Raw genomic sequence first — 26,984 nt, forward strand, 5'->3', positions numbered from 1 at the left:
GCCCATCGTATTGCCAACTACTTGAAGGTGTCCATTGATGTGTGATGAAAAATCAGGTTAGTGTCTGCTGCTGCCCCCAAAGAGTGAGTGATTCTGTCTGCGTTTGAAGCACTGAATTTGGCAGCCCAGCATTACCACCAAATGCTTCTGTTTCCCAGCGGGCAATTTACACCAATTATGGGAGTGGATAGGTAACTTGTGCAGTAATATGTAACCTTTGCAGTAGAAGTGGAATGATTTAAAAAAAAAAAAAAAAAAAAAAAAGTTGGTTTCTCTTCCTCTATTGTTCTGTTGCTGCATTTTAGTCATCTTCAGCAACTGTTTCATTGTGCGAGCACAGTTTGATAAACAATATGGATATTTTCCTTTAGGGGGTTTAATTCTCAGCTTCTGAATATATAGCTTGTTCTATAAGCATATCCTGGATTGCAGGAAGATCCTTAAATTATCTGTAGAAGTGACAATTGGTCACAAAAGTTTGGGTTTAGAGATGCTTATACTTTGCTTTTTACCAAAGTCCTTAGCTAGCACTTTGAAGAGCATCGGATTTATTCTGGAAAATTAGGTGCTTTTGTGCTTGAGCCTGTGAAAATGGGAAATGGAACTGAAGTCAAACAAGTGCTTCTAAGAATGCTGTAACTTGTCAAAATAATTGTATTTTACCTAAGTTCCTTCCTGCAGCGTAAAAAAGTGGGTAGTATTACTGAATATTACTGTATATATTACTGTTTTGCTGTAATAAATGTGAAGGAACCTTGGTTTCTGCCTGACATGCTCAGAAAGACTTTGATGATTACTTATTACAATAGTTTGATTTTATAAGGGAATACATAATCTGGAAAGCATGTTAGCCCTCTTGCTATAGGCAGAACAAATCTCACTTCACTCCTATTAAGTGAGGATGATATCACAGTATTGTCCTCCAATGTATCTGTGCTTTTTTCCTTTTCCTTTCTTAGGGAACAATATAACACAGAAATAGCCATCTTTTAAATGATGCTTGATATCTAAAGTAGAACAAAGAATATATAGCAAATAGCTGACGTGTAGCTTTTATTTTCTATGTACATTATTCTCATCTAGAGACCAGATTCTGCAACAGTCCTACTTCTTCAAGAGACTGAGCATTAGTGGGGGACCCTAGGGAGTGGGATCATAGTTGAAGACAGCGTTATTCTTTGTACAATGCCCTGTGCTAGGGTACCTTTAAATGACTGAAACAAAGTTGTTTTGGTCAAGCATATCTAAGGAGCCTTCTTGTAAAGATCCTTTAAGAATCGTACCACTAACAACTTTTTTTTCCTTCTTTTTTTTTCTTTTTTATTTAAGAAATGTCTAGTCTGTGAAGGACCACGTCTACACTTTGCTTATGTTAATAGTGATTTGATTCCCAAGACATGGAGGTGTCTATTCTGAAAACTTGATACCATTTTAAAGGTGGATGCTGCATGACTCAAGGTACTGCAACTGTTTGTTTATAAAGATGTTTATCTTTTACACAGGCCTTGAAAGCTCAAAGACTGGTATTTAAATACAGGCAAGAGTTGAATTGTCTTTGTTGCTGGAGATGACATAAAAACATACCTTTCATCTGTTGCTACTTTTACAGTTAGTAGACTCCTCACACTGACTTCCAGATAAAGCTCCCTAGCTTTATATGGGGCTGAATTATCTCTTTTGAATTACCATGCATGGAAGTCAGATGGGCTTTTTAGTCTGTAGAGGTGTTTTTGAGATGAGAACGATACTATGGTGTTTTAGGAGCAGAATAGTTACTCAGCAGAATACAAAACATAGTTTCTCATTAGCCCCTGCAAATGTCTTGTAACACTAAAGGCTGTCAGGAGAATGTGGGCTTAAACTGGACCATGTAAAACGAAAGTCTTGAGGACTGACCCAATAAAAACACGGTCACAATGTGACAGCAGAGTTAATTGCCTTCATGTTAGTGCAGGCGCTATGATGATCATGGTTGAACTGGTGAATATATGTGTTTATTTCTTATGATGTGCCTAAATTAGTTACTGGTGTCTGTTCCTGGAGTCCCATAACTGAGAATATAATTATTTTTGGTCATTCTTTGGTAATTAGTGGCATGCCTGAGTGCTCATATTTGAAAAAATGGCCAGGCTTCTAGCAAAAGCCTTATGCTCAACCCACTAGTACCCCACATGAAGACAGTTCCTAGTTTTTGGACACTTTGATATTATAAAAAAAAGAGTACACTGTTTCTCTACTACTGTAATGATGGCTTTTATGAAATAGTGTTTTCTATTTAAATCAAGACCACTGTTATGGATATTTTTATTTGTTTTTGTAGCAAATTTTGATTGTATACTCACATTCGTCTGTCCCCTTTTTGTGGTGATTTAGTCGTTCTGTTAGAACTTAAACCGTTAATCATACTGAGAGGTCAGGGAGAGGTTTTTTATTTGTTTTGTTTCCTTTGAAGTTGTATTAGCACATTGGGTTCATTTTTTGTCTAGAAGTGATATCTTCATAAAAGGACTATAGATATATTTTAAGCAGGTTGCTGATGCATATATATACATGTATATCTCCATCTACAATATAGTTATTGTGTGGCTAAAAGATTAAAGGCTTGTCTCAGGGCACTGACAAATGAACACTGGCAAATTCTGAGCATGTCTTAAAGCTGCTAACTCCCAAGGACATCTGTTCCTTTAGGGAGTCAGCAGCTGAACTAATGCTTCAGACTGGTGAATGTGAAAGTCAATGTCTTTAAATTGCCATAAAAGATACCTTTTAAATTTGGAGTCAAGGGAGAAGCTGACCTTTCAGTTAGTGTCTGATTGTTGGAAGTTTGCTTTGTTTTGTAACAAATTTTCTATGGCACTGCTACCGGGTAGTTGAGGGCAGTAGCCAAAGAAATAAGAAAGATTCACCAGGGCTTACACCCATGGAAAAATCTGTGTGGTGGTCATGCAGGACCACTTAACATGACTGTTTTTAAATATGCTAATAACCAACCATGCTTTCAACGTGTTTCAGAGAGCTATTTTTCAAATAGCTTCCTAACCACTGCAGCAATATTCCATGTTCACCTAATAAATGTGCAAAGATGGGGATTCCATACCTGGCTAGGTCATAAGAACTGCTGGCTGCTGATTCCTGGCACCTCCATCACACTGGCTCTAGTGTGCCTCACAGCCTTAGCTGAACCATTTCAGTTTACCAATGCTTCAGAATATTTAATGGTCTGGAGACCTGCTGGGTTTGGCATTGTCCCTGATTTGTGTGCTGAGATGGCTTCACAGAAGGTTAGATGAGTGCTTGAGGTGGTAAAAGACAGGATGTGGGAGCTCCTTGAAGGGCTGAGAACAAAGGGAGTGAAAAGCCACCAGTTAGGATGGCTTAGAGAGCCTAAATAACTTGCATTTTGTGATTTCCTTAATTTGTTTGTAAAAACCTTATGCCTGTCCCATTAAATGCTCTATGATGTACATGCTGTGCAATATTTACCTAAAAAACTGGCTATGCCTGAATTTATTTCAGTATTCTTCTTGTTCATCTGGATGGTACTCAACAGTGTAGAACCAAAGATTGTAGATGATTTTCTCTCTCTAAAGGCTACAGCTCCCTGGTGGCCTCTCAAACAGAGTAACCAGAACTGAACACACAGTTAGGAGTATTTCACAGTTTTATAAAACTGCTGTAATTCTTGTAATGGTGGGCGGTGTTAAGAGGGATCAGCATGTTGAAAGGCATATATGACTGCAATAGCAACTGGCCAACATGCAATAGCTCCAAACCAGTAAATTCTTAAGGTGCTTGCAGAACATATTCAGATGGCCACTCATAGAAACACTTGCAAACACTGCAACACCTACTGGATATGATTTCAGTGATGGTGAAAGTGGGCCATTTTGATTTCATAATCAGAGAAACGTGTTTTCCTTCTTCATTCTTTTGACTTCTGTATTAAGCTTCCTTATTTTCTGACTCTTCATTCCTTTCTTCTTTTCCATTTATTTTAAACTTCTTTCTCTTTAGATCTTTAAGACGTATTCACCTGATTTTCTCTTTTTAGTTGACCATGGTGACTTCTCTTTGTAAGAGGAATGTTACACGTTTACTTCCTTCTGCTTGTGGATTTCATAGCAGATTTTTTCTCTCTCAGTAGAGGGAGATTCTGCATTGTCACACTTGTGAAGACTACATGTGTAGGTGTCAGACATTAATAATAAACTGCATGACCAAGCTCCTTATTCAGTAAAAGAAAATATTTTTCTGGGTATTAAATAGAGCACTTAGGCTCTAGCAAATGAGAAATTTCTTCAGCTCAAACCCTGTTCTGGCATATCTACCTAGATTATAGCAATTAATCTACTTTCCTGTAATGTAAATTGCATACTATTTTACATTATTTCATTTGGCAGATGACTGTCTCCCAGTCTGCAACTCATGGTGTTTAGATATTAGCAATTATCTGTAGTAAATTCTCATTAATGTCTTTTAAAACATAGTTCTGTATATTGTAAGATAAAAGCTGTTCTATAACCACATGCACAGTTTCCAGTTTCTCTGTGTTTATATCTTCCTTAGTCAAAGCTCTTTGCAGTTTCACTCCCACTACTGGTCCTGTAAGCTTCTACCATGGCCATACCCTTCCCCTAATTTTTGTTTGCTGTTAACAAACAGCAGCTCTTTAAAGGTGGTTATAATGCTCCTCTGCCTCAGCTGTAGTGTCTAAAGCAAAAATAATTTTAAGGAATGTTGGACCGGGGAGTTTGGTTTTAGTGATATATGCATCTCCATTTTCCTTTGATAGTCTGTGGAAGTTGTACAGATTTCACAGAAAACGGCCCAAACACTTCCAGTTAAGAGGAAAGCAGGTGAAGAGCTGGTGTAACCTTCCTCTGCCCTCTGTGTGACTGAGGGAACTTATTTGCTTGTTGCTGTTTACTACTGCTATGGCCACAGGGTCTGAGAGTCCTGCTCATCATCCAGAAGCACGGTGTGCAGAAAAGTGCAGAAAAACTAATAGTTAAGGAATTTGCGCTTGGCATCTCAAGGGAAGAAGCATGGAGCTGTTGGTGAGGATAGATGCCCTGGAAAGGGCAGAACTCGAGGCCAGCGTGTTTGGTATACATGAAGAAAACGATCCAGACAAGCCTTAACATTCAGAAGAGACCAGCCACAGACTGCTTTAAATTCCAAAAGTAACCCGCTTTAACAGCGATTACTATCGCTGTTCATGGCGAAAGAGCAGAAAAGCGCCACTAAATGCTCTCTGGGACAAGGGACGACTCCGAGCAGACCGGGATGGTTGGGCAGAAGAGGCTGAAAGCCGTGAGGGAGCGAGGCAGCCCCGCCAGGGGTCACAGGGCTGTTCCTCCTCCAGCCCCGCTGCGGCCGGGGAGGGCCCCGGCGCTGCCCGCCCCCGCGGCAGGGCTCCAGCTCCCGGCCCCGGCCGCCTCGCTCCGGGGGGAGCCTCAGGGCGAGCCCGGTGCCGGCTCCGGCCGCGGCAGGTAACGGGGCCGGGGGGGTGCGGGCAGCGGCCCCGGGCTGAGGAGAGGGGCTGAGGGAGCGGCCGGGGCTGAGGGAGCGGCCTCCCGCGGCGCCCCGAGCCCGGCCGGGAGCCTGAGGCGAGGTTCGGGTGCCCTGCCCCGGGGCTGGGTCGCGCTGGGCAGCGGGCTGCCCCCCCTAAACACCGGCGGGTGCCCTGCTGCCTACTGGTGGGACCGGCCGCGGTCATTACTGGAGGGTAAAGAACGGCAGCGGGCTGGGGGCAGGTCTCGGGGCTGGATCCGGGAAGGGGAAGTCCCTCCTGCGCTTCTCCATCAGAGTGGGAGCCACCATCCCAAGCAGCTCTGTGCCGCCAGCCCTGTTTGTCCCATTTAAGGCCCCCCATAAACTGAACTCTTTTTTTTTCTTTTTTATGTCCCAGCTTGAAACCTCTCTGACCGAGTCCCAGGCACGTAGTTCTGCTGCTGAAGAGGCGCCCGAGGGATGAGAAGACAACCTGCAAAACCCAACAGCTGCGTTTCGTTGCCCCGCTGAGCGATCTGCAGGAAAAGCAAGTGACACGCTCACAGTCCTGAGGTTTGGCTCGTCTTGTCACAATTCACTTGGAGTTTTGACTTTGCCCTGCAGATAAAACCATTCCTAATCAAGTGCGTTGCTTAACTTTCTGCTTTTCCAATCCTGTTGAAGTAGGCAGTTTCCCCTTACTTTCATAGTATGGCTATAGCTAAAATAAGAAAATTTACCTGGTTGCTGTAGATGAACCTGCAAGATAGGATTGATCCTAAAAGCCACTGTCTGAAATGTACATGTACGTCCAGAAATGTAAAGTTAATGTTTTGATTGACATTGTTCTTCTGAGATGTCACGCTTCTCATCTGAAATGGATAGTGCTCCTTTCTGAAGTAAGCTAAGACTGAGACTTGAGTGCACAAATTGCTCATGCGGTTTGAAAATCAATGGAAGAGCGGCACCAAAAGCAATTAGGCAGCTTAGAGAAAATCAATCCACGGTTGAAGTTGTCCAAAGACAAGGATTAGGTCATTGTCAGAACTGAAGTCTTTGTGGAGAAGGATCTGGCACGCTGTCAGGCTTATGACTGTTCGTTCGACATCTTTTCCCATCTGAATTCATATATAAAAAGTTGTAGGTACACATTTACATAAACTCTGCTTGTTCATTACTTCTCCTAGATTCTATTAGTTGGGTGTTCTTTTGTTTTGTTTTGTTGGTAAATGTAGGCAGTCGTGATGTTGAAATAACTCGTTCAAAATAGAGCACAGTTGGTAGTAACTTTTGTAGCTGTTTGTCTCTATGAATTGTCTAAGATAGGTTTTGGATTATCAGGTGTTTTAAAAACTTTTTTTTTAATCCTCTTGATACCCTTGATACTTCTTTCATGTAGTCATTATATATGGTAAAACCATGTTTTCAGCCTGTATGTGCAGGATTTCAGCAAAACTTTCAGACATATTCAATATTTTTAGACATAGAACCACACTGCTTTATTATGGTAAGCACTGTGAAATAAGTTCAGACTTCTTAATAGCATATGCATGGCCAAATTTGTTCTAATTAATTACAACACATGAATGAGAAGGTTTGGGATAATAACTTTTGAATGGTAATACTCCCAGAAAATCTTGTTTCTTCAGTGACAGTTTGTTAGGTAATTTGTAGGTGGAGAAGTAGCAAAGCATGATGGAAGATGAAGTATAGCTTATTGCTGTAGGCAAAATGAATTGATTATTGTGTATATTCCTGTGCTCACTTCTCGCATTATAGTTGCTGTATTCAAATTCCAGACAAGCAGAGGAACCTTTGTGGTAGTGTGCATTGCTTTGCTGAGCCTGCAAGAATACTTTGTTCACACAACACGTGATCCCAGAATAAGGGCAGTCTTCTTTAATGTGCAAGTTCCAAATGTGGCAAACAGAGCTCTAATTACTGCTTAAGTCCCTAAAGAAAAGTGACTTGGAAAATAGAGCATCTTTCTCTCTGAAGAGTTTTGGTCTGCTATGTAATTAAGGCTGAAAATACTTTTTTCCCCTTCTGAGAGCGACTACTGAAAAATTCCCAGATTCTTCCTCTGAACACATTATTTTTAATTAAAAGCATCATTGTATGTGCAAACGGAACAAAGATTTACTTCTAAAATGGCATTTGCTTTAATCTCTTGGCCACGTTCCACACATAGCAGGATGGCTAAGTAACATAAAGATATGTACTCTGGATTTTATGTTCTGTGGTTTTGTTTTTGCTTTTGTTTGTTTGCTTTTTTGGTTTTTAGAGTGGCATTATCAGCTTCTATTTATATTCGAGTACAGTATTATTGATTGAGTGCGTTCTGATTTGTAAGCCTGAGAATATTTTTGTGGGAATTGTGCTAGCCATGCTTCATTAGTTCCTGTTTTGAGTAGTGTGATGCCCTGTTCTAATATGTTCGTCAGAATGAGGAAATGAGCTGTGCTCATGTTTGTGGAGGGATCCTACTGGGGTAAAGAACAGGAGCTATGTTCTATGTTTCTTCTCTGAAAAGTGAGCTGTTCTCCAGCATTCCTCCAACATCTCAACATCTTGTTTGGTACATCTATTGGAAGTGATTAGTTGTAGCCCACTAGTAAAGGCTGAACAAACTTTTTTTTTTTTTTTACTCTCTCTCCAGCTCAAGCAGTTCTCCTTTTTCTTGCACCCAGCAGTAGATATTTTACTTTCTTTTTGTCTCTGCCTTAAAGATACTTAATTATTGCTTTATCAGTTTGTTCAGCCTCTCTGGCCACTACATCTGTACCGTGGATGTACTCCGCTGTCTAACAGATAGACAAGATCTTTCTATCAGGTGAAGTGACTAAGTATTATGAATCATAATTTGATTGAAGGACCTAGTTCTCTTGGCTGCTTCATCTTGAGTGTTAATTGCTCTAATCTGGTGGGTACAGGTAGTACGTTTCTAAATGAAGCCCTTCAATCCAAAGAGAAATTAAATATTTAGTTGTTATTAAGACAGAGAAGGAGTAGCAAGAATTGTTCTTGTTACATGTTTACACTGGCACATCCTTTTGGTGTTGCAGTATTTGACAGAAAATGATGACTACCATCTGTTCCGCTCCTCTTCTCATCATCTAAAGTCCCTTTTCTCTGTGAGAATGAAGTCTTTATAGAGAGATAAAAAGTTTCTGTCTCTTCCTGTTTGCATAATCACAGTTATTTAAGAAAAATACAATTTTTAAAAACTCTGATACACATTTTCCTTCATGCTGCACTTACTGCTTGGAGTTGTGATCTTAATTTAAACTTACTGTGTGACACCTCATCTCACTGTCTTTAGTGTTTCTGTTAGTCATTATTATATTTATATGTTTATAGTATTCATTATTACCATCTCTACACCTTATTTTAACTGAAGGATTATCATGTACTTTGTTCTTATGCATTTGGAGTACAGGACTTGATACTGTCTGCACTCTTTCCTCTGCAAGGCACCATGTACATGCCAATTCTGCGAATGTTAATAATTAAAGGTTTTAATAACAGTTTTCTAACAGTGTTAACTCAAATAGCATGTGAAGCTGCTAGCTAAGATCTCTGTGATTTCACCAAAGAATCTGAAGAGAATTAGTCTAACAGAAAATCCCCCTGTAAACATCATTGCCAAACTGCCGGCCAGGACAGGATGAATCTGAGTCTTATCTAGAGATCAGACCGAGCAAAACATTGGCAGTAATGCTGTCGCCAGGGAGGAAGGCAACATCTTACTGTTTAGTGCTAGAGAATTTGGTGAAGCTAAAAATAGAGCCTAAATTTACCTTAAGGTCTGAGGAACAATTACTTCAATCTCATTTTCTTACTTGTAATGTCAAACTTTTTTGGTTCACGTCCACATTTTTCCATTCCCCTCTGTAAAATACTGACATTGGCACAGAAAGAGGAGCTTACACTTGTTATTGCTAGAAACTGGTAGAAGACAAAATAGGAAAATGTCCAATTCATAATTTCTTTTTAGACATCAGAAATTGTTTTCAAATTCAACATTTCAAAGCAAATGTGGAAGTAAAGCTCAAGATGTTCTTTGGAGTCTATTTCATTGGACTGTGGAATTTAGTTGGCTGGATAGTGGCTGTGAACTGTTTTAAAAACTTGTTACTGGCATGTCATACTTACTTTTTTAACTGTGGCTTGTGATTTGGGAGAGTTGTCTCTAGTAGACCCAGCTTTCAGAGACATTCACCCCTAAGTTGTGTGCCAGGCTTCTGCCACTTCTTTGCAAATATTTTTTTTTCTTGTTGGAATTTGAAGATCATTAAAGAGGGTAAAGGCTTGACAGGATAAAGTCTTTGCATTAGATAACCTTAATGTTGTAGCTATCAAATGTTATTATGAAAGTTTAAACAGTTCTTTTTGCCCGTAATTATTGTAACTGAACGATGCTGATTTAAGAATCCTGTAGCAGCTTTTCAGTTTATAGAGTCCTAAACAAGAAATTATTGCAGATGCAAAGAAGCAGATCTCTTTTCCCCTAAATCATGCCCACCGTCCAGCCATTTGATCACAGTAACACGAGTCACAGAGAGCCTAGGGCAGATGCTGTCGCTGTGTCTTTATGCAGCCTGCAGGGTTTGTTTATTGTTTTTTTTTTTTGACTCTTTGAAGGAAGTGGGGGTCTGTTCAAATATCATAAAAACAAAGTAAGAAAGACTGAGATTACAAGACACGTTTTTAACCAGCATGTAACATCTTTTTTAAAGAAAGCTGGGCACGGATTTGAAAGAACAAGTAATGATGCTTAAATATGCATTCGTGTAAAGCATCTTCCTCTTAAAAATGTGGCATACAATATTTTAAATTATGATTGTGAGATGAACTTTGGCCAGCCAGGGGTTACTTAAATATGCCTTCTCTGGGTGTGGTGAATTGGTGAACTTAATCCTCTAATACTTTTCATTTATGCTAGCTAGGCTTGGGTCTCAGTTCTTACCAGATTTCAGTGTGGCACTGAAGAGAGAATATTGCTGGACTATCATAGTATTGGAGAATAGGTGGGAACGTTGTGTCAGGTACTCACATCCTCCTCCGGGAAAAGAATGCACCAGGGACTGCTGTGCCAGCTGACTGCTGATGGCGAGCAACCTAGAAAAAGATCGTAGAACAGGATAATAGCATCTCTTCCTGCGGTGTTGGAGATAGCGTAGTGTGCCACCTCCCTGTGACAATAAAAAATGTGAATGTTAAATTTCTTATCGAGACAAGTCAGAAACTCCCTTGGATTTGGGTTTCCTGTCTTTGATTTGCTTTCCTGTGTAGGATGCTGTATTTAATTCAGTGCCTACCTTTTTATTTTAATACATTGTTAATGCACCATTTTATACTCACCTGGGAGATACTATCAGTTCTATGCAAAGCAATTCCTGCATTGCTAGGCTATTTTGAAGCTTGTCACAATGTTCCATAAACTACATAAACAGGAGGCTTTTCTTATGCAAATGCCTTCACTTTGTGGTTTTCTGTTTGTTTCTGGTGTCATAAAATGACAAAAATGTGATGCCCAGAGATGGTAGGACACCAGATTGAGGGTGAAACCTCTGAACTGTGCCTTGTCTTAGCCTATTTTAGGCTGCCTGTGCTAAGGGACCCTGTTACAGCTGCTGTGGGTTTGTGAAGCCCTTCAGTGGGTTGTTCTGCCTGTCACATCTGTTGGGAAGACTCACCTGGAATTGCTGCTCTCCAGGCAGATAGATCTATCTGTAAACAACGATGCTCTGGCAGAAGGGTGCATTTTCAGTAAAAACCTAACGGGGTGGGGGATTATGTAACAGAACAAAAATAAACTGAAACATTTTTAAATTGAGTTATTTCTCTTGCAGGATAATTAACCTGTATCAGGATAATAAACCTCGTATCTGACAGCATTGGGGTATGCTGAGTGCTCTCAGATACCTTGTAATCTGCCAGTAAACCAACCTTAGCGAGAAAATGTTGTTAACATTGATCATGATAATCTCTGGCACATGTGTGAAAGCAGTGTGGTCTCTGTAGAGCTTTTGCTTCACCTGCTCTGCACTGATATGGTTTCGTATCACCACTTAGAGTTGTTCAAGCCATAGCAGCTGAGTTGCACAGTGCTTGAGTTTTTGAGTGCACGAGATTTCCAAAGGTTAAGTGGAAAGTCTTTCATTTCCTTATTTCTCCAGTAATGTATTTCCCATGGATTCTGCTGCTGAAAGGCAAAGACGAACAAGTACTCGTAGCATAAGATGGGGAATTTTACCACTGGGATATTTCATAGATGACTGCTCTAAAAAATAAATAGCACTGTTGTCTAGAACATCTGTTACTGGATCCTGATGAAGATAGGGCACGAGACAGGACATGGCTTTGATGTTAATGACTGCTCTGTTCCCGTGGAGCTATTTGGACTGCTGTTAATGTAACAGAGGGAAGTGGAGAAAAAAATAAAATAAAAAGCTGAAAAAGTGCCATCAACGTGGAGCAGTAAGATACAGTCAGTTTTGAGGTTTTCTTATGAACAGCAAGATACCTTTCTTCAAGGGTATCTGATTTTGGGATGACTTATTGGGATCCATCACATTTCAGCATTTTCCTTTTAAAACATGTTTTTAAAGTAGCAGAACAAAATCATTCTTCCTTGGGCTCTTTAGAAAAGAAAGTAGTTAAATGCTACCGAGGTATAAGGTATTTAAATGCTATCTACAAGCAATATCCACCCTGGGGAACAGCAGAGCCTTGGAGTCCAAGTTCTTGACCGTGGGTTGAAAGGAGATACTTCCTTCTAAGGTCAACATGCCACCGTGGTTGAATCATGAGATTTTAGAGAATAAATACACCAGCCCTTTGGTTACATCTCTGAAAACTGCAGGTATAAAAACTTGTACCTGTTTATCCTTCCACATTTGTGGTGCTGTATTGCTGTACCATGGAACAAGTGTAAGGGGCTGATAGCTTCCATCTCATAGCAGTTCTCAATCACGATTAGGGCAGGCAGTTCTGGTGCAGATGCCTCGCGAGGCTGCTTTATGCTGTTCAAACACCACACGGAAGTTGTAGAGAATTAGCTCAAGCAGCAAACTCGGGCTATCATGGAATGTGTTTGCTCTGAGCGGTCTCCTCAGCACAGGCTGGAGAGGCTGGTACCAGCGCGCGGTGGTACGGTAACTCACCGCTAGCAAAACAATCCCTGTGAGTGTGCTATGAAGTGGTTCAAGGTAAAATTCTGCTGATGCACTTTGCCCTTTTCTCCTCCTGCAATGTCCTGAGAAAAAAACACATCATAGTTGGAATTCTAGGCCCCTGTGTTCTTTGTAACTAGAAATTTTACAGGCATTTCCGAGTGAACTGAGAGATTGAACACAGAGAGCAACTTGGGATCTCTGTTACCAAAAGGAGTCCAACCAGCATCAGAGGTGGCTTCTTCCAAATCGAAACATCCCGTGCAAACTGATTGTCATTGACCCCAGTTCTCTGCAACAGGAGATGGAGTTGTTGTGAGACCTGAAACTGTTTTTGGCACTTACCACTGGACTGTCAGCAAACTCATCCGGCACTGCATCTGGAATTAATCACAGAAATAAGTATCTTTTCGTGCAGTGAGTTGTTTGCTTGCACATACCTGGGTGAATGCAAAATGTGCACATTTACACAGAATCCTTCCCACGTGTTCTGCTGCGAAAGATCTGATTTCCCTAGTCTCATTGAGAGCAGATGGGAAGAAATATTTTCATGGCTGGGGTACTCCAGTGACTTAGGACATAGAAGTTGCTAGCTAGAAAATGGGATGGGATTTTGTTCCTGGGCAAAGCAGTTCTGCATTAGGTGCTGCACCACTGTCATCTGTTGGTAGAAGCTATGGTGCTGATGATACCGGTGTACAGTTAACTCTGAGTGAGAGAAAATATGTGCTTTGAGGGAAGGGCAAGATGACCCAGGCCTTGGAGATGTCTGAAGGGTGATTAATTGAGGAACTGCTCGTCAGGAAGACCACCGTGTCGATGTTCTTGAGGGAAACGTTCTGACCTTGCCCTTGAATACGTCACCAATCAAATTAACGTGAGTAGTTGGCTGAGAAACAAAGAAGAGGAGTACTCTAACGTGAGCTGTGCTCATAATAGTAAAGATCACACCCCTGGGGTGGGAGACCCCAGCCCAAGAAGGGCCCCTTCCTCTCTGCAGGTGCGCAGAGTGCTTCAGTGTGCTAACTCTGTCACCAGTCAGAGGCTAGGGGGTTGTGCAAACGGGAAAGGTGTTGATAAAGGATAGTATAAAAGGGTGGTGTGGGAAATCCTTGTGTGTCCCAGCCTTGTGGGAAACTGTCTGGTACCCACACTGAAGCGATTCTGAAATAAACGGCATCTCGACCTAGCGTGTGGTTGGCTTGTTGTGCAGCAAGTAATAAAGCTGAACCTTTATCGGGCAACGCTGAAGTGGCGTGTGCCATGAGAAGGAGTCCTCTGATTTCTAGGTACCTCAGCCATCCTGCCAGAGTGGCTGGCACTGAAAGAAGCTCTCTTCTTGTGCTGTAGCTCTTTGTGGTAGGTCTTTGTAAATACACTGAAGTTGGCCAAATATTTGACTTTTTTTTTCCCCCTTCTGCGGTGTTTACATACCTATGCTGGCAAACCTTTGTAGTCTAGACATGACCAGAGTTGTGCTGTGATTTCAGGGAAATTGCTGTTCTCTGTGAAGATTTAGTAATAGAAATCCTGTCTGTTACATACTGTGATAGGTGTTATTTCTATGTAAAGTGCTTCGAGGTTTCTAAAAGTCCCTCCAGTTCTGCTCTGCAGTAAAATTTAATTGTGCTCTTTAATTCTGGGATAAGCTGGGCCTCAAGTATGGTGGAAGTGGGAAGAGATTGCTGTCTTGTACTCCAGTGAACACGATGGAGAAGTAGTGCTTTCTCAAATGACAGATATTGTGGAAGGACCACTGAAACAAATAAAAAGATCAAGTTTTTCCGGTCCCTGTCATTCCCTTTTCTCTGGTTTCTGAGGACTAAGGAATTTCAGGTCACTTTGCAGGACTAGCAATTGTACGTGTAAGCAATAAGTTCTTGTAGCTTGCTGTCCTATTTCCTCAGTGCCTGACTTTCCTACGAATGTTTTATTGGGTGCTTATTTTGATGGTTTTATCCAGCCACCTTATTTATTGCATATCAGCCTTCAGAAAATTAAACTTAAGAAGCTGACTAAAACAAGTCCGGCCACATAAAGGCACTTAAAAGACAGGTCAATTTTAATCCTGTTACAATCACGAGAACTCCTAGTAACTTTGGCTGCAGTTTTTATTTTGATCCAGGAATACATTTGGTCCCTTCTGATTGTAACAGAACAAACCCTCCCTTGGAAAAGAAGAGGTATTGTCGGTGTTTAATTGAGCATCCCTATAATCAAGTACCATTTGTATAGTACAGGACAAAAGTTATGTTTTACATTTAAGCTAGGTTCCCTTTGATCAGGAACAAAATGCTCCTTCTGGAAGAAACGAAGGTAAGGTGGCAAGAGAAAGTAGCCTTAAGTAGCCCTTAGGTGGGGTGTGACCATCTTGGATAAAAGGGGTTAGGGCACTTCTTCAGGGAAGACCACCAAGGACACCCCAACGAGAGGAAGGCATGTGCAGAAGGGCCTGGAAAGGAACCAAGAACGATGCCACACAATTACACGGCTCATGTAGATTAGAATGAATATGTATTAGATCAGTAGAATATGCATGAATTCAAGGTATAAATGTAACAAAAAAGCTGGCATTGGGTGTGCTTTATTTGCGGAAAATCCACTGGGCACCCAGGCCTGAATAAAAGCAGCATCTCTCCTGAGTGTGTGTGAGTTGGCTTATTGCACACTGGGTAAATAAAGGAGCTGCTTTTTTGGACAACGCGTTGACTCCGAACAATTTCAGAGCATCAAATTACTCTGCAGCAGCAAAACCAACAAAACCTCCCTGCTTTGGAGAAAATGTAGGCTGTTCAGTACCATGAACAATGCTTGCCGTACAGAAATTTCGAAGTACTTAATGTTTTATCAGTTTCTCGGTGTATGAGTGTTTGAAACATGGCATTCATTAAAGTTATGCCTTAAAAAGGTGACATCACTGTTTCCCAACCCTCTTTCCATACATTTTTCATACTTAAATGTGTGAGAAGGTATTGAAAACGTTACTCATTCTCTTGAGCAGAGAGAACTTCATTGCTTGGGGAGCAAGATGCAAGATGGCTGCCCTCATATTCCTCACGTCTTATTTTGTATACACATCTTGATTTTCATCCTCCAAATCTGTAATGAAAGATATGTAAGCCTTACAGAAGAGATGCTCTGTTTTGGAATTTGTGGGAAATCTAGACCTTGAGAGGGAGAGAAAGCTTTAACTTGAATTATGTCCACAGTTACCCCTTCTACTTTTGACGTTTAGCAGCAATCAATGGCCACTGTGTTAATATCCTGTTAAGTGTTAATATCCTGAGACTGACAGAACATCATGTAAACATGTAGATCAAATCCTATCATAAAAAGCAAGTAAACCCCTGTAGCCTTTACAAAGTACATCACGTGTCTCTGAACAATCTGACTGGTCTCACCAGAGTTCCGTTCTTCTCTTACAGGCATTATGCTGCTTGAGATACTCCTGATTCTGGGGACTATCATCTTCTACTTCTTACGTTCCAGGAAGAAAGAAGAGACATTATCCTTTAAGGAGGGGTGGTGGGGCAGGGGCCAAAAGCCTGACACTGAAGAAGATGCAACTATTTGGCCATTTAAGGTGGAAACTACAGCAAAAGATCTGAGTGTAAGCAAATCTCTGTACTGGGAAAAGCAGAGTAAGAAATGGCCAAATAAATGTTTACTTGTTTAGAAGTAATTATAGGACTGCTCATATTATTTGTTTGTAATGGATTTCTATTTCCTCAGCTCTGGAATTTTTAGGACTTTGTTCTCCTTAGTAATATTGGTGGACATTGATCTCCAATATGTTTTTCTCTCATACTGCATACATAAAGCTACATAACTTCTAACCTACGGATTTTTGTGAAACACAATCCTGTATTATGACAGCTATTAGTACATAATCCATCAGTAGCCAAACCTTTTTTTCTAAATAAATTCTTAAGTAAACTAGGAGATTTAAGTTATGATAGGACATAATTACAAAAACATTTTGAAAAGATGTTGAACATGGAAAAAACATGTATGTATAGATGTGTTAAAAGCTTCATTTAAAAATCCATGCTTTCTGTACAAGTTAAATGACCAAAATAAAAGTTAGTTTACATTCTGGTCTACGTATAGACAAGATATTTCTTGTCTAGATTGAGACTACCTGTTCAGTGTGAGGCAAGAGACAGTGTATACAACTAACTCATCTTAGCAAGTGAGAGTTGTCCTTATTATCACTGTACTAGAAAATGCTGTTCAAGTTTAAACCTCTTAGAGGTTTGAGCAGGGCTGGATTTGCAGACCTGTCTTTCACCCTCAACTATTCTGTGGTTCTGTTTCTAATAAGAAGGGGCTTTTGGCTCCTCTTCCCTGCTGAGTGATTTTGGACTGAATTTATAGTATTGTCAGCATTCCCCATGACCATGAAGCACAGTAGCAGGGTCACTTGAAAAGTTAGTATAGATTTGGAAACTTTTGCTCCAGTTGTTTCACCAACTTTGTGGCCCTGCGAAATCCCTCAGTGTTTCCTGGTGTGGACGCCCAGCACCTTGGTTTGGGAAGGAGAGCAAAAGATCTCAGCCAGATCCATGCATTGATCATGAGGCTGGGCTTAAAGGTAGCCCTGGGAGCAACATACCACGGAAAGGCAACAAGACTTAAATTGTGAAGTCACTTTGGTGCTTTTGGTAATCAGCTGGTGGGGAGAAAAAAGAAAAAAAAAGAGAAAGAAAAAAAAAAATAACAATGTTCTGTGGAGGTGAGTACCATAAGCAAACTTCTCCACAGCTCCCTGTTGTGCCTTGGGTGCTGTCCTCTGTGGTTATCAGCCTGGCAAATGGGTTAGCCAGTGCTGCTAAACAAAGGCAGTGGAAATACTAAGAACATCTGTAAGTGGAAGAGGAAGGAAGGGCATCTGGGGGAGAAAAAGAGTTGAAACAGCTGATGGAGCATCAGCAAATGGCACAGGTATCATTGGAGACATTATTTTCATTATTGCTCTTGTTTCAGTTGGGCGTAAGATAGCAGATGCAGTGCTTGTAATGTCTCTTCCTTTTTTTCTTTTCCCTGCAGGACTTGTATAGGAGGCTGGACGAGGCTCGATTCACTGAGCCACTGGAGGACAGTTGCTTCCATTATGGAACAAACTCAGTGTATCTCAGGAAAGTTGTCTCCTATTGGAAAAACCAGTTCAACTGGAAGAAACAAGTTGAAATTCTCAATAAGTACCCACAATTCAAAACTAAGATTCAAGGTGCGTGGCTTTTTCTCTTAGAAATAAACAGTAATACATAATCTTGTCTACAAGGCATCGCAGCCATAAGAATGCTCTTGGTCATGTTGCATGGGCCTTCCCTCCCTAGCTGGCATGACATGGATCCTTGCTACTGCTGCAGCAGTTGTGAGAAGCTGCCTCATTGCAACTGAAGCCTTTAGGACAAGGAATGACAGATATAATTCCCTTGTGCGTGGATGGGTTGTCAGTTGGTGTTAACAGGAGCCAAGCACAGGCATTCGGCAACAGATCTGGATCTTGAGATGTAGCCATGCTCCCTGCCTTGCATGCAGTCGCGCAAAAATACCCACAGATGCCTCCTCTTGATCCATGTAGTTCCCCAGCTGCTGCTGTCATGGTGATGCTGTCAGCCTGGCAGCTCTCATCAGCTGGGTGGCTGGCTGCTCAGATCATCCCTGACTGGGAGGGCCAGTGTGCTCTGCTGCACCGTTTCAAGCCCTCATAGAAGGCAGAATGCCTTTCCCTTAGGGTTGATGTGCTGCCCGGTCATCAGAGTACTATCTGAGACAAGAAAGGTAAAAAAAAGTCAACAATGCAGTGTGTTTGGATACAGGAAGAAAGATTTGAATGATAAGAATGATTACGGAAATGGGCCATGAAAAGACAAGATCGAGCATGTGGAATATCAGATTCTTAGCTTCTGTCATGGCTGGAAGGTTTTTTAAGAGAATGCAGAAATCCACAGAATTGTAAAGGATGAGGAAATCTCAGTCATTGGGAGAGTCTGGGATTGCTGATGAGGTGGAGTTGATGCAAGTAAAATGTGTTTAAATTCATCAAGAAATGGGACATTCAGGCCCCACTAAAAGCAAATTATCATTTCCTGGAAAGCAAAGCCCTGAACAGGTTTGAGGAAAAGTGGTTAACCCAGAGCTCCTAGTACAACATTGTGTGATCTCTCTTGCTAATATATTGTAAGGATCACAAAGGAAACAGGACTGCAATTTTTACCTTTCTACCTACCAATGATGAGACTGGTACAAGAACATTTTTTCTGTTTTAATTTATCAAAAATTATACTGAAAGATTTGGAAAAAGGTAGAAAAGAATCACAAAATTGAATTCTTTAGCTCTCCTCTAGCAATGTATTTCTCAAATCCTTGATTCAGCATGATTAGTTTGTCAAAAGTTAATATGTGTGACTAGTTTACAGACAGACAATACTTGCTAATGGCTTTTAAAATTCCTTTTGCTGTAACATTAGGATCAATGGCTGAAAACAGAAGCCAGATATGTTCAAATGGGAAGTCAGGCATGAGTGAAACAAGAAAATTGATTAATGCCCCCAAATAAACTGCTGCTGCTTATGGTGGGGGGCATCTCTGTCTCTTGATGCCTTAAAGTTGCAATTGTATGCCTTTCAGGAAGAAAAATCTGTGGCTGGCCGAAACCTAGGTGGTGCCACATAGGGATATTTCAGTACAATTATAAGGGCACTTGGTCTAAATGATGTAATTGTCTCTTCTGCCTTTCAGCTGTGTGAGTCACAGTGTTACTGTTTGAAGATTGCTTCACTTCTATGTCTTAATTTGCCAATTTATTTTAAAACAGAAATATACCGACCTCATTTAGGTGCTGTGATGCTTAATTGCCCATTATAAAGTTCCTGGATAAATGGATCCAAAGAAATGCAGGGTGCTTGCATGCTCACCAAAAAAAAAAAAAAAAACACAAAACAAAGAAGATGTTAAAAGATTTATTCAGAATCTGTTCTGTGATTAGTTTCAGTGTCATGGTAAGTTTGGGCATGTTAATTACTTGTTTTATTTTTTTTACAGGCATTGATATCCACTTTGTTCATGTAAAGCCTCCTTGTTTGCCTGAAGGCCAGTCTGCAAAGCCATTATTAATGGTTCATGGTTGGCCCGGTTCATTTTATGAGTTTTACAAAATTATTCCTCTCCTGACTGACCCTGCCAGCCATGGCCTCAGCGATGAACACATTTTTGAAGTCATTTGCCCTTCTATCCCTGGCTATGGTTTCTCAGAAGCTCCCCACAAAAAAGGTACGATATATGAGAAGAAACTGAGCTAACACAAGCCTAGTCTTACAATGAGGCAACCCCTACTTCTGTAACTTCTGTCTCTTGTTTTGCCAGTGTAGAAACAAAGACCCTGTGTGTCATGGGGAAAGAGAGAGTTGGATATGACTGCAAATGACATTAGTTTCAGGAGCAATGGCTAGATAATTTACAAAGGACTATGAAAAGTTATGAAGTTACAACTCCATGAATTAAAAAGTTTCTAGTTATCATTAAGATAAGGTTCTGTAGGCACAGAGACAAAATGGAAACACATTCCCTGGGCCATGCTTAGTGCCTCAGACGAGGCTCGGCTGGAGTATGACTGGTTTAGGAGGAGTCCAGCAACCCCTTAGCAGGCTAAATACATGGAGAACTAGTAGGGTCGGGAGAACACCAGGCTGTAAAGAAAGCTGGACTTCTCCTGGTTTCTGCCTGTTCTCTAAGCCTTACCTGGACAGCGTGACAAGGGCTTCTATGTAGACTGTCAGACAGGCAAGGAAAAATGGACTTGTGTTTTTTTAGGAATTGTTTTATGCCAGGGAGAATAAATGCTGCACATTCAGAAGAGCAGCTGGAATTAATGCAATAGTGTTTTTTTAAATTATTTTATTTTTTTAATGCAGGCTTTAATTCTGTAAGCGCTGCTTCGGTATTTTATGAATTGATGCTCAGACTGGGATTCAGTGAGTTCTACGCACAAGGTGGTGACTGGGGCTGGCTCATCTGCACCAATCTGGCCCAGATAGCTCCCAGGTGAGTATCCCTTTGATACAGTGCTGCATGATCGGCATGTAAAGCTGTATTATTCTTTAAATAGTTATTGCTTATGTACGTGATTGTTTCTAAGCAAGTCCTAAAAACAAGCACTGTGTAGTTTTTGTCATCAGTGCTCTATGTTAAGCAGTGATCCAGAACTGTATGCCTTGGTTTCTTCTGAAAAGATGAACAGTTGTGTGTTTTGTGATGACCCCAGGGGATTCTGTAATGGGATAAGTATTTATTTAAAAAAAAAGAGGGTCTGTATGTGTGTGCTCTGACTCCTGGCAGTTGCCACTTTGACTTGTTTTTTGTGAAAAGCCACGCTGTGAAGCACAATTAAGGTCATGAACAATAATGTAATTAGTGGATTGGAATTTAAGTATGTCTATTGTTGTACATTGTAAATATAATATAACATTTGTTAAAATAATAATATATGTAATACAGCATTTAGTATTTAAAGTGAACATTTTATAACATTTTGACACATTATAAACATAACAACTTTGAATCACGTTTTATTTTGGTAATTTGTGGGGCCTTTTTCTGTTTTTATTTTTAGCCATCTGAAAGGTCTTCATTTAAATCTAGCCTCTGTTACGAACATGGGATTCACCCACCTGCTCTCCATTCTGCTGGGCCGCTATCTTCCAGGGCTCTTCGGTTTCCAGGAAGAAGACGTTAGGCGGATGTTTCCCTTCTTGAAAAAGGGGCTCTACAGGATCTTGTCGGAATCTGGCTACGCTCACATACAGGCTACAAAGCCTGATACCGTTGGTATAGAAAACAAACAAAGCAAATAACAATTAAAAAAAATGTTTTTAGAGCTCAGAATACTTAATTTTTAGCTATAATGTCACAGAAACAAAATACGCTGCTTAAAATAGGCAGAAAATGAGTTTTTCGGGGAAATGGAAGTAAAAAGCTAGAAGAAATTGAAGTAGGAAGGTCAGAGGTTTTTAAAAGAGTCTCTTTTTCTGTATGAAGTTGTAAAAGGCAATAGATGGGTGTATAATATTAAACTCACTTTTGCATGCAAAAGGGGTGAATTATGAAAACTGAGCATTCTCTAAGTATCACTGACCACATTCTTAATTTTCATAAATAGTTTAATACTTTTCCACTTTGGCTGTCATTGGGGACTGTAATTCTATTGCAAATGCAGCTATGCTGACAACAAAAGATAGTTTCTCCATTGAGAATGGATCACGATCAAAATGATGTAAACTAAGAAGCTTTTAGCTGTTTTAGCACACAAGCTAATTTATTAATAGGCAGAAGTAATACCTGAAAAAGTCAAATTTAGTTCTTACTCACTGTTATGAATCACTTGCAGACTTTCAAGAAAATAAAATGCGTGTACCTATGAATTTTCTTTCTAGATGAGCTAATCACTCATATTGGTTAATCACTTTAAGTATCTAAGTATTAAACATTTCTGTTTTAAAAATAGTTTTTGCTACTGAATTGGAAATCTGAGTCAATAATACTGAATATATTTTGTTTTAGTGCAGCAGCAATTCACTCACTGTAGATTTTATTAAAAACAGCTATAGAAACTATTTCTTCATGTCCTTGCATACACTTAGCTACAGAAGCAGGCACATTCTTAAAGGATGTAGGCAAAATGATAGTGTTATGGATTTAAAATAATTTGGCTTGCTTTGAGTTGTGATTTCTAAAAATTGCTAGTATCCAATTCCTTTTTTTTTGCTTTAAGAAAAGATTGGAAAGCCGGTAGCTGGGAGGCTGCCAAGGTCTTCCTGAGCCTTCTGGTGGCACAGTTCTACCTTGCAAGAACAGGATTCAACACGGAGCTATCCTCAGCAATGAAGTCATTTCTGACTTTTGGTTGATCCTAATCTCTTGATTGTTTCAGAACTGGCTTTTGATCGAACCGGTTTACATGGATCTGATTTTATACTTATGAGGATATTTGCATGGAACTTGGGTTCATTTTCAGTTGATTGAAGAGGCTTGGCATTGCCTGTATTCTGTGCTGTTAGGGTTGATAGAAGTTTTTCCTACACGTAAACTGATGTACTCTTCTTTGTTCCCATCTAAGTGAAGTACGTGAGAACAGGCTATTGCTTGTCTGATTCTGCACATCTAGAAAGCATACTAGCTGTAACTTTTGGAACACTTGGCATCTGATATGTCTGTTACTTGTTTAATAACTAAAACTCAACTACATTTAAAGAGCAATTAGTGATAAAGTTTTGCTAGCTGTAGTGTCAGGCATCTTATGGGTCAGTTGGGCTGCAGGGGTGGAACTTCAAATATATTGCTGTTCCTCAGGAAAACCTTTTTCTAAGATTTTTCTGAGCAGCTGGGATAGTTCATGGTCCCTGTATTTCACAGCACTAGGATACATTAGCAAATTTCTAAGCACAGGTGTGTTTTGTTTTTTTTTTTTTTTCTATCCAAGTAAAACAACTATAAAAAGTATGTTAAGACTTGTCCCACATTAAGGCAGTTAGCTATTGCTAATATAGAAGATGGACCTTTTTATAAAGCCTTGCCCTTCTTTAATGACTTTCTAATAATCCTTAAAAAGTTTTTGCTGTTAGTTAATGGTGTAAATTCACCTGGGCATGTAGGGTTTGGCCCTGTAATGCTATTTAATACATGACAACTTCCAGATTAATAGAGGCAAACCCTACTTGGCACATAGACCTTAATCACACACAAGCCAGCAGAAATGTGATATTGCTACATCAGTTTGAAAACACACAATGTGAGCTAAGGTGGAGCTTGTTGATGTACAGATACTGTTTATGATCCAACAATAAATGGCTCTGACTTGTTCTACTAATTTCTTTACTTAAAAACACAGTTTGCTGGAACTGCTTTGTAAAGTTACTTACCCTGTATTATTGTGGGCAGCTTCTAAAGCAGTCTGAGGTCAGCAGTAGAATATCCCAATTTTAGTTAATTTTTCCTCCTCCTTTTCAGGTTGTGGCTTGAATGACTCTCCTGTAGGACTGGCTGCATACATCTTGGAGAAATTTTCTACATGGACTGATCTGGAATTCCGTAATTTGGAGGATGGAGGACTAGAGAGGTAAGTGTTTCCTTTAATGCCATTTTGGATGAGGCGACTATGCCACAAGTCATAGCTAAATAAGATTCTGTCTGCACAGATGACCTCACATCTTATAAGGAGTCTGTAGTGACCACAAGCAGTGCAGTACTACAGCATACAAATAGGCCATGAAAGCTGATATGCTCTCTTCCCCCTTGTATCTCCTTAAAAGAGATACACCCTGCATTTTTTGTGGATTAAAAACTAGTTCAGTGAAAATCTTAATGAGTTAATTGTTTTTCCTACCTTATTTTTATCTCTTACAACAAAACCAAAGTCAAGTCCCTGCTAAAGTAATGCAAAATGGTATTTAGTTCTAACTAAGCAATCTCTGGGCTCACTTATTCAGGAAGTTTAACCTGGATGATCTTCTTACCAATATCATGATCTACTGGGTGTCAGGCTGCATAGTCTCCTCAATGCGTTTCTACAAAGAAAATCTGCAGAAGGGAATAGGCACACAGAAACATGAGAAGTAAGTGTTTTTTCCTTTAAATGTTTTTGCCTTGGACTTAATTTTATGATTGCAGATAGGTTGCTTATGCCTTATGGTTGCTGCCAAGTTTAAATGCAGAGGAAAAGGAATGCTGTGTCACAGCGTTTCTCTGCAGGACAGGTCAGTTGATGTACTGTGCTCAGAAAACACAATAACTTGGTTTGAATCCCAAACCACCAGCAAGGACAGCTGACTGGAACAGTACTGCTTGAGGACCTCCCCTTCACGGTGTATCCAGCTAGGGAAGAGCGTACACAGTTACTTCCAGATTTGATTTCAGTTATTAAATTAAATTTAGTTATTAAATTAGATACCTGGATACTGAGTCAACTGGTCAGTTTTGTTTATGAAGTTCTGGTACTTTTCTGGACACGGTTTGCTTATTTCTGGAGAAAAAAAAAAAAAAAGTTCTACCTTTGGAAGTAACTTCAGTATAATGACAAATGTTGCATAATTTGGAAGTTGGTAAGACTGATGTTCCTATGTGCAGGCACTTGTGACAACAGCTTGGTTGCATATACCTCTGTCAGGTTGAGTACTGGGGAAGGTTTAAACCTGCCCAAAGGCATTCACATCTCCAGTTCACTGCTATGGCATTTATTTAGCTGTGAAATGATGCTCCCAGGAAGCTGACTCCATTTTTGAAGCTGTTGTGGCTACACCGTGGGCAGTATTCTGCTCCAGTTCTGCCTACATGAGATGAGCTAAACAAGCTTTTACGTGCCTAGAGGAAAGAGTCTCAAAAACATACATAAGAGTAAGCACCCTGTTCTAAGTTTTAAAACCTGTCACTTCTGCTAATGCAGCTTTTGTGTATGGGATATTTTAACCTAGGAAATACTGCTGTTTATAACAGGCATGGCTAGTTCCACTTTAAGATACTTTTCCCTTCAAATCCAGTTGCTTCTCTCTACTTGTTCCTATAGAAAATGTTCTGCAGAGTACATTCGTGCCACTTAAAAGTAAGAGCCTTCTTCTATGGGAAGACACTTTAGAGGACAAATACTCATGTTAAGAAATGTTTCCTTTGAGCTAGCATATATTTACTACTATTGCTCTCTTTTTCCCCATCCCTGCCTTAGAGCTAGTGGTTCAAGATAAATTCTTCCCCTGCTTACCCTCCAGTTGTCCTGACGGGCTCAACATGTTCTAGTTGTAATATTCACTGTAAATCTCTCTTCAGCCCTTGTCAAATTGTTTGCTTTCCCCTCAGTACATGACTTTTGAGCCCTGAATGTAGCTTGAGGAAACTTGCCTCTTAGGGCTGTCTTCTTAGTTTCCATTCTTCTAACTCTTATGCCCTGGATACCTAGCAACACTGCCTTATACATCAGTGTATGCAAAAAATTATAGCCATCTTCCTTTTTTTTCTTTTTTCCAGGGACTGAAGCATTGTCTAGTGCTCAAATTTAAGATTTGAAAGTCAGTTTTTAATTGCCTAACACATGCACCTATCTGTTGAGGAACATTTTCATGGGACTTTCCATGTCTTGCTGAATTACGTGTCTCAAAGATAAAATTGTTGTTCTCACTTTTCTCTCAGGCTCCCAGTACAAGTACCTACTGGCATCGCTTCCTTCCCTAATGAAGTCATGCACACACCCCAGGCTTGGGCCCAGAAGAAATACACCAACATAGTGTCTTTCCATTTGATGCCTAAAGGCGGCCACTTCGCAGCTTTAGAGGAACCTGAGCTTCTTGCTGAAGATATTCTGCAATTTGTCGGGAAAGTAGAGAAAGAGCAACTTTGGAGAAAGAAAGGAGAATAATTCCAGTTAGGAAAAGCAGGGTAATTGCTTATTGCTTACTAAGTCTACTGTAATCAGATCTTATTCTTGACCAGATATAAGAGGACAGCAAGAAAACTGCAGGATAGCTGAGACAGGATACAACCTTGGAAACCCAAGGATTTTTCTTTTTTAGCACAGCTACGCTAAGAATGTAGCATGAAGGTTGCTTGGTTATTTTCTCCCCCAGGCAGAAGCTTCTAAAGCCTGTTCTCTGATACCATTTACTCTTATTTTGAAATTGAGAAATAAACCTTACCACTACTAATACTCGGTTTAATTATTACCAACAGCTTTTCTTCTCAACAGCAGTAAAAGTTGAGTTGATGTATGTGTGAGATTCCCCACATATACAATGGGGAACAGTCAAGCAAGACCTGACTTGAATGAGTGTATCAATTAATCAGCACTGATCTACAGTGCTCATTAAACCAACCAGCTGGCTGCTGCTGGCTGCCTTTCTCTTCCAGCCTGTGCTGTTAAGCAGCTTCCTGGCTGGAAGGAAGCTCAGCTCCCCTGCACCAGGCTCCTAGGAAAACAATGTGTGAGGAGCAGCTGGAGCGTTAGCTGAGTAGCTGAAACACACAGGCTTTTGTAGCTTGGACCAGAAGGAGGGGTTGGGGGTAGGCGTAATTACAGCCCAAGTAGCCTCTGCACGGAATTTGTGCTCTTAACTAAAATCCTAGCCCTGGACAGGCTCAAGACGCCATGGCTTTGCACTGCTTCTACGGGGTACTACTGTAAACACCTCTTAAAATAAAATTAAAAAAAAAAAAGGAAAGATAAAAATAAAGGAAATTTGCATTAAAACTTTGAATAACACTTGCACATACGTATGCTTTAAACTTTTGACTAGCTGTGATTTTGTTTCTATGTTGGATTTGTTACAG

At 40.3% G+C, this 26,984-nt stretch overlaps 1 protein-coding gene across 3 annotated transcripts; it reads left to right on the plus strand.

The window, feature by feature from the left end:
* The first annotated feature begins 5,362 nt into the window (after positions 1-5,362).
* Positions 5,363-26,362, plus strand: EPHX1 (epoxide hydrolase 1). Of its 3 annotated transcripts, none has more exons than XM_082756275.1 (10): positions 5,363-5,492; positions 5,912-6,137; positions 16,097-16,281; positions 17,721-17,901; positions 19,722-19,949; positions 20,591-20,720; positions 21,289-21,503; positions 23,682-23,790; positions 24,161-24,286; positions 25,851-26,362. In XM_082756275.1, the coding sequence occupies exons 3-10, from the start codon at positions 16,102-16,104 to the stop codon at positions 26,074-26,076; spliced, it is 1,395 nt and encodes a 464-aa protein (XP_082612401.1). In that variant the 5' UTR covers positions 5,363-5,492; positions 5,912-6,137; positions 16,097-16,101; the 3' UTR covers positions 26,077-26,362. The 3 variants fall into 3 exon arrangements, with proteins under 3 accessions (XP_082612401.1, XP_082612402.1, XP_082612403.1); XM_082756276.1 differs by having other exon boundaries at positions 5,912-6,066; XM_082756277.1 differs by lacking the exon at positions 5,363-5,492 and adding an exon at positions 5,617-5,728.
* The last annotated feature ends 622 nt before the right edge of the window (positions 26,363-26,984 follow it).

The sequence above is a fragment of the Aythya marila genome, assembly GCF_965140915.1.
Source record: "Aythya marila genome assembly, chromosome: 3".
NCBI lineage: Eukaryota > Metazoa > Chordata > Aves > Anseriformes > Anatidae > Aythya > Aythya marila.

Bases quoted from the DNA above. Each gene is read 5' to 3' on its own strand.
- EPHX1 (XM_082756275.1), top strand. From the start codon at position 16,102: ATGCTGCTTGAGATACTCCTGATTCTGGGGACTATCATCTTCTACTTC. The intron at 19,950-20,590 runs GTACGATATATG...TTTTTAATGCAG, and splicing joins AGAAGCTCCCCACAAAAAAG to GCTTTAATTCTGTAAGCGCT. The intron at 24,287-25,850 runs GTAAGTGTTTTT...CTTTTCTCTCAG, and splicing joins GGCACACAGAAACATGAGAA to GCTCCCAGTACAAGTACCTA.